Genomic DNA, 7500 nt, shown 5'->3' with positions numbered 1-7500 from the left:
TGTGTGTGTGTGTGTGTGTGTGTGTGTGTGTGTAATAGAGCATTATGTTATGATGTGTTGCGTCTTGTTACATGGTGTCATATTTTGTTGTATTGTGTTGTGTAGTTTGTATATTCAATAACTATTCATGCATGGGTGTATATGCATTTTTGCTCGTTTACGTATTGAGAATTCTAACAAAGAGCACAAAATTATAGAAAATACTCTTACGACGCCGGCTGCAAAACAAATAAAACTATGCATTTACGTATGTATGCATGTGAGTATATGTTTACGTATATATGTATGTCTGTATGTATGTGCATATTGTTGTAACCGGAAGTCTTTATCGTAGTACATGAATAATATATTTGCGTAATTCATTCCACAGAGAAATAATTATACTTTTCACCTGCCTGTAATCCTCTTTTATGCCTAATTTGCATGTGTGATGGTGAATAATTATAATCCCAATAATATAACAGTGAGCCAATAGATTAAATGGTATTAATCCATTTATTACGCAACTTAACTATCCAATGCCTTTTTATGCATGACGAATGAATGGAATGAATGAAATAGTTAGTATGTGCTGAGAAACTTCATTCATAAACGTCACGGTCTATTATTCAATATCCTGGCAATTCAATAAATTTGACATCATATTTCTGTCACACGATGGTTTAGTGAAATGATAATTTTAAACATTGCAAAACGTCATTGTCTTCATTTTCTTCTTTTGATTTATGATTCCACGCTTGCTATGTTTCAATTATCCACCTCTCCTTCACACACACACACACACACACACACACACACACACACACACACACACACACACACACACACACACACACACACACACACACAAACGTATTGCAGTTATTCTATCCCATCCATCAAAGAAAATAAAATAACTTTGAAACACATCGTAGTCTACATTTACGTCTGATCATTTATAAGTTTGAAGCTTTTTATATACTAGACATCCACTTTATTTATTTTTTCACAAAGAGAAATTCATCATAATTTTCTATTCTAACCTTTAATGAATATATTACTCATCATATTAGAATACATCATAGATTCCATTTTCCTGTCTTCATTTATGAATTCCGTGCTTTGTATTGTAAAGTAATCCCCTTCTTTTTATACAGGGAAATACATCACAATTCTCTATTCAATCCTTTAACAGTTCTATTTACTTTACATATTTTTCATTTTAGTTTTCGCTATGAACAAATATATATGTAAATTTCCAAAGAACAAGTCACAATCTTCTCTTCCATTTCTGAACAATACTACTACTTATATGCAGCAGTCTCTCTTAATTTCGCGCAACATAAGGGACTCACATTTTTGTTACATACGCTAAATTCTGTATTCGTGAGCATCACTCTCTTGTTCTCCACGTTTGACATCCCTTGGTCCCTTTCTGTTTTTCGTTTAGTCAACAAACAACCTCACAAGACCAGCTTTTGTTGCTGTTTACTCTCCTCTCAGTTCCTTTCCTTGTATTCCTTTATGTTCTCTGCTGTTTCTTTCACCTCCTTTGCTTTGCCTGTGTGACTCTTTGCAAAGTCTTTTTATTTTTACTTTTTTACATATTTTCTCGTTCTTATCTCATTTCCATTTGTTTTTGTGGGGCTACGTATAGTCTGTGGAGTCGTAGCTGCCTTCCTGCACCCAGTCTTCGTGTGCATATCATTAGAATTCAGCCCATTAACTTGTATTCTCTATGCACGGCCGCCTGCCATTACAGCCGTGGCCTTGCTCATGTACACACGGATACACACGGACACACAAGGACACGCACACGCTGTCATACTTGAAAGCGCAAATCTCGCTCTTCCAAACGTAAATACAGACGGTCGTAGGTAATGAGGTTTATGCTGATGTGTGATGTTGCATAAAGCTGGCTTGAGCGGAGGGAGGGCCAGTTGGATGTGCATGTGTATTTATACGTACGAGTTAAGTATGGCGAAAGAACGTGACAAAGAGAGAGGATTCCAACCCGGTGTTTGCGTTAAAGACGAGCTCTGTCGTATGAGATCTCGCTGGGATATAGAATGACAGTAAAGCCCTGACGTTTATGATTAGTAACAGGAAATTAAACAGTCGAATATTCAACACTCATTGGAAATAGTGGCACATAGAAAAAAAAAAAGAAAGAAAGAAAATAAGAAGAAAAGTAACTGTGTAAATATAGTAAAAAAAATGGGAATGATAATGAAAAGGAAAAGGAATGAACAAATAAATAGGCCAAAAAAATTGAACTAGAAAAAGAGATTTGAGTAATAAAGAAAGCTGAAGATTAAAGTAAATAAACGTAAAAGAGAGAGAGAGAGAGAGAGAGAGAGAGAGAGAGAGAGAGAGAGAGAGAGAGAGAGAGAGAATGAATGAACAAGAGAGAAACTGAAATACTGAATGAACGAATGAATCGGTAAATCAGTGAGTAGACCATCTCAGTACAATGAAGTGAGGCACGAACAAAAATAGCTAATAAGAACAACAAATAAAAAGAAACAGTGAGCGAAAATTACAAATGAATGAAAAAAGAGAAAATCAACATTTGGTAGGGAGAAACAAGCAAACAACAAACACCACTAAACAAATTAAACAACAAATAAGGAAAACAGTGAGCTAAGAATACATATAAGTGAAAAAAAGAAAATTAACACTTGGACGGGAGAAACAAACAAACAACAAACATAACTAAACAAATTAAACAGCAAGTCAATTAATGAACGAGGAACAATGCAGGGAAGGAAACAACTAATACAACTAAACAGATTGAAAAGCAACGCAATGAGGGAATTACGAACGTGGCTCAATGAAAACCAGGCAGGGAAAGGAGAGACCAACGCAGTACTCACCCAAGACTCTCAGCGTGGCGAACAAACTGATGGGGGGATGAGAGGACACCTGACACTCATACACACCGTCATCCCGCACCTGCACGTAGCGGATGTGGAGCTGCCAATCCTGTGAGTGGAGGAGAACCGTGATAGAGCCACATTAGAATCCCAGAACCTCAATAAATAGTTCCCAAAATCATCGCAATTTAGTAGCCCATTCATAACACTTTTACCACTATTTGTACAACAGTTAAACAATAACAACAATAATGATAATAATCCCCTCAGATCCAAAACGGAAAAATCTACACGAAAATAAATAATGAGATCTAAAAATTCACCAACACATTACTCGTAGAATTATTGTAAATATTAACGGGTTCATCTTTTTTTTTTTTTTTTTTTTGGCTTACATATTTTAATCGGCGCTTCAGGTGTAGAGGGAGCACGGTGATTATTAATGCTTAAGTGAGTCATAAAGTGAGCAAAAAATTACCGATTCATTGTAAAACTAGAGTTCTTCATATCATACAGTGAAATCTCCCCTGAGGACAGCTGGTCGAAAAATATGGAACGATCTGGTGTTGGTTTCTTTTTTATTCGTTTTTTCAAGGTTTATAGTGAATTAATTGAGGTTTCGGTCATGGGAATAGCAAGGGATGGTTTCAGAGATAGATAGAGAGAGAGAGAGAGAGAGAGAGAGAGAGAGAGAGAGAGAGAGAGAGAGAGAGAGAGAGAGAGAGAGAGAGAGAGAGAGAGAGAGAGAGAGAGAGAGTTCAAACTAAATCAATACTAAGAATTAGAAAATAACTCGAAGATCAATCCAAACCTATACTATAATGGTGATGTCTCATAGTATTACATTCAGTCACATGTTTTTTTTTACAAATTCACAGACTAACGATTTGACACATCATAACAGTACAACGTAATGAACTGTTCTAAAAAAAAGTTCACCAAACACTGTACTGGATCTGCAACTACACCCACACTCACCCATCCGCCCACCCAGCCACCCACAAACCCACCAGGCAAAAATTCAAATACCATTCCATTCCGGGCAAAACAAACAAGTCACACACGTTCCGTCACAGCCACACCGGAACTTGCTGCTTCCTCTGCTAAGTGGCGCTCGCTGCAGCCTCGAACACCAGATCACTGAGTCATAAATCGTTGTTTCGAGCTCTGAGCCCCGATGTAAATATGTTAGGGTGATGTGTAGCCAGATAGACGAATAAGTATGGATAGATAGATAGAGGTTGATAGACAAACGGACAGACAAAAAGACAGACAGAGAGATAGATGAAAGGCTACAAAGAAAGGCAAAAGTAGACACACACACACACACACACACACACACACACACACACACACACACACACACACACACACACACACACACACACACACTCACACACACACACAATGAAATATACAAACACCAAATCAGATACAGATATAAATTGAGAAAGACAGAGAGGCATATGGGTAAGCAACCTAACAGACGTAGAAAACACGCAAAACAAGAAAACAAAAACATGCCATCGTTACAAAAAAATTATTCATCTTCTATTAAAAAAAAAAGTAAGAAAAATAAGCTAATTAGTACTATAGAAACAAAAGGCTGGGCATAATACCTTCCATCGTGATAATTTTCCCGGCTTAGCTTTGACGATGGGAGACTTTCACCAAACATAAAAATGACTTAATTAACACTATAATTATGTCATTTTATCTGATGATGACGAATGCACTGCCAAGATAACTTCTTAATACGATGAAGAATAAGACACTCACATTTAACCCCTACTGACACAAAAGATTGCTTCTCGTCAGCTCAAACTAAAGTAAACATGAGGAGAGGTCAGGTATTAGTTTTCTCATCGCCGTAAGCTCTCCAGCTCTTAATGATTATGAAAATTCTTCATTATTATTCTTTTCATTCTTTTATCCTCTTACATCTTATAATTAGATGAGAAAAATAATTAGTTTTTATTGTTCTTAGCAAAATGGATTTTTAAATTCAGGATACATAAATTTATACGTATGTGATCACGGTCTTCAGTATCTCCAGCTTTTAAATTCACTCCCTGACATCGGAATCTACCGTCCTATCCAAAGAAAAACCCTAAAATATGTATTTCAAGTCTATTTCCAGCATCTCTTAATTTTCTTCACGCTAATGGAAAAGAAATGATTTCTTTTAGTATTTTTAGTATATGGACAAAACTTTCAAACTCCTCAGTACTTGTAAAAGTGTTTCTTTTATTATTAACTTTACCATATTTCAAAGATTTGAAACTCCCACACTCTTATGTTGAAGTATGTCGAGCTATGAAAATCAGTAATCATTACGTCAAGAACTTCTAATTTCATACCTCACTTAGTAAAAGAAAAAAAAAAACCACTAAGAATTTTCATCTTGAAATATAGAATTATTTATGTTTTCATATTTACCAATGGTTGTGTCACAAATTGTGAGGTATTTTTCATCTCGGAGTTTCACGCTTTGAAACTATATTTGTATACTCAAAAACTGGTCATCAAATGTTCTCAGTACCTCAACACAAAGACTTATTTATGTCTACGTGTTTACTGATGGGAGGAAGCGTCGTAAATTGAGTTCTTGCTTTTTTACATATCAAAGCTTTAGATTTTAAAAAGTTTCTCAGTTATCACGAAAATTAAATCATCAAACATGGTTCTCAGTTCCTGAAAACAGAAATTTATGTTTACGTGTTTACTAATAAGAGGAAGCATGACAAATTATCAGTAGTGTTTAATCTAAGAGCTTCACACTTTACAACTCCCCCAAAGCACACGAGGATTAGTAATCAAACATCATTCTCAGTACCTAAAACAAAGAAAAAATATTCATGTTTACGTGTGAACGCTACAGATGTGACAAAGCACACATAATTGCCAGTTGCTTTTAATCTCAGAGCCTATAATAAAGTAAAAAGAAAAAAAGGAATTCCCCTGAGTGTGCACGAGAATTAACCACCAAACATTATTTTAGTACCTCAAAACACAAGCTTGTTTATGTTTACGTGTGAAAGCTACTGATGGGAGGAAGCGCCGTGGGAAATGCCGCAATCATAACGCAGCACGCCATTAATGCACTTAGCCAGCGTGTAAAATGTCATAATTACAGCGTGCAGGCGACACGTTAATGTGATTCTTGATGAACAGAGGAGGAACAGCTGCACGAGGGAGACAACACACGCTATGAGTTTCTCCACGCGCCCCTCCAAGTCAGGAATATTGGTGTAGAAGGTGTGGCTGTCTAATGCCATTATGTCGTGCCAGGAAATGTGAACGCAGACGCGAAATACGTCTTTTCTAAGTATTCAGTTCCATTTACTACAATTTTGCGGGAGAATTTACGATTCCGGTATTAACTTTGACATTTATGTATAATTTAAGAGTTGAGGAAGTCAAATTATACCTTATTTGACTGAACCGTTCTAGACAGATGTCACCGTGAATAATACAGACAAGGACTCAAAACTTCAAGCGAGCAATTTACGGGGTATCAAGGTATAATTTTACTTGCATCACAGTACAATTCCAAAAGAAGAGTATGAAAAATAAAGAGAAATTGTAGGTGTAAACTTAAAGCATTTCCTTGCTTAGTAAAACGCCAACCAAAAGTGACAGTGGAAAATCATATATCGTCTTATGATTTTCTTCCTGATAAGCAAGCTCCAGTAAAATTACTGCATATTCTCACTGGTGACTTGCAAGAAAGATATGAAGTGAAAATAAATAGGATAGAAACGGTAAAAAAAAAAAAAAAAAAAAAAAAAAAAAACAGACATATGTTCATGCGATACTGTGAGATAGTTTGTATTATGTTCTTGTTCTCTTTTTACGTTACCAGACAAATAAAATAAGCAGGTAATTTCGAAAGGTAAATTTGAGAAATGATTATTTATTTGCAGTACTTCAACGAACCATACTTAATTACCAACAGTAAGGGACTGAAAACACTGTTTCCAAATTTTCCGCCCTCGTAAACAGGTATTTTCACAGGTAGATTCAAAGGTGTATTAATATTATCCTAACTTGAATATTAAACAATAAAAAAAACAGATAAATAAAAAGATAAATGAAAAACCTTCTATTTTCCTCCCTGATATAGTTAACAGGTACTCTTAAAAGATAGCTGAAGGTGCAAGCAGATGTTTTTAGACGTAACTTAAGGTGTATTAGCAATGCTCTCACTTATATACTAAACAGTCGAAGGGAGGAAACCTTAACTAATCTTCCGTACTTGTTATGGAATAAATATGAGCATTTTCAACAGATAAAAGGAAGTGAAAACATATTTTTTTTTATAAGGAAACCGAATTAACAAAATTCTCACTTGAATAAACAAACAATACTATTTTTTCCTAGGTATAATCAAGAGATACCTTTAACAAATAACTTCAGGTGTACTCACGTTTTCATTCTTGATGTAGCGCACCTGGAACCTGTCGTCGCTGCTGTAGGCCTGCGAACCGACCGTGAGAAGGTGGTAGTCGCGGCGCCTGATCCACGACACCTGCAGAGGAACGCGGTCAAGTTCACCTTTAACTCTCTAAATTACAGGTAAGGAGGAACAGGTAATACAGCACACCTGACCTCGGGGGAATTCTAACTAAGCAATATAACTTTT

At 35.9% G+C, this 7500-nt stretch overlaps 1 protein-coding gene across 3 annotated transcripts in view; it reads right to left on the bottom strand.

The window, feature by feature from the left end:
- The window catches only part of LOC123507838 (neurotrimin-like), a 75666-nt gene that overhangs the window by 5778 nt on the left and 62388 nt on the right, over positions 1 to 7500 (bottom strand). For all 3 annotated transcript variants that reach the window (XM_045261096.1, XM_045261095.1, XM_045261094.1), the window contains 2 exons: positions 7285 to 7386; positions 2856 to 2964 (listed from right to left, as the gene is read on the bottom strand). In XM_045261096.1, coding sequence (XP_045117031.1) covers positions 2856 to 2964; positions 7285 to 7386 — 211 coding nt within the window. The remainder of the gene's footprint in view (positions 1 to 2855; positions 2965 to 7284; positions 7387 to 7500) is intronic.

This window comes from Portunus trituberculatus, chromosome 23 (assembly GCF_017591435.1).
Source record: "Portunus trituberculatus isolate SZX2019 chromosome 23, ASM1759143v1, whole genome shotgun sequence".
NCBI lineage: Eukaryota > Metazoa > Arthropoda > Malacostraca > Decapoda > Portunidae > Portunus > Portunus trituberculatus.
This window is presented reverse-complemented; position numbering and strand designations above follow the sequence as displayed.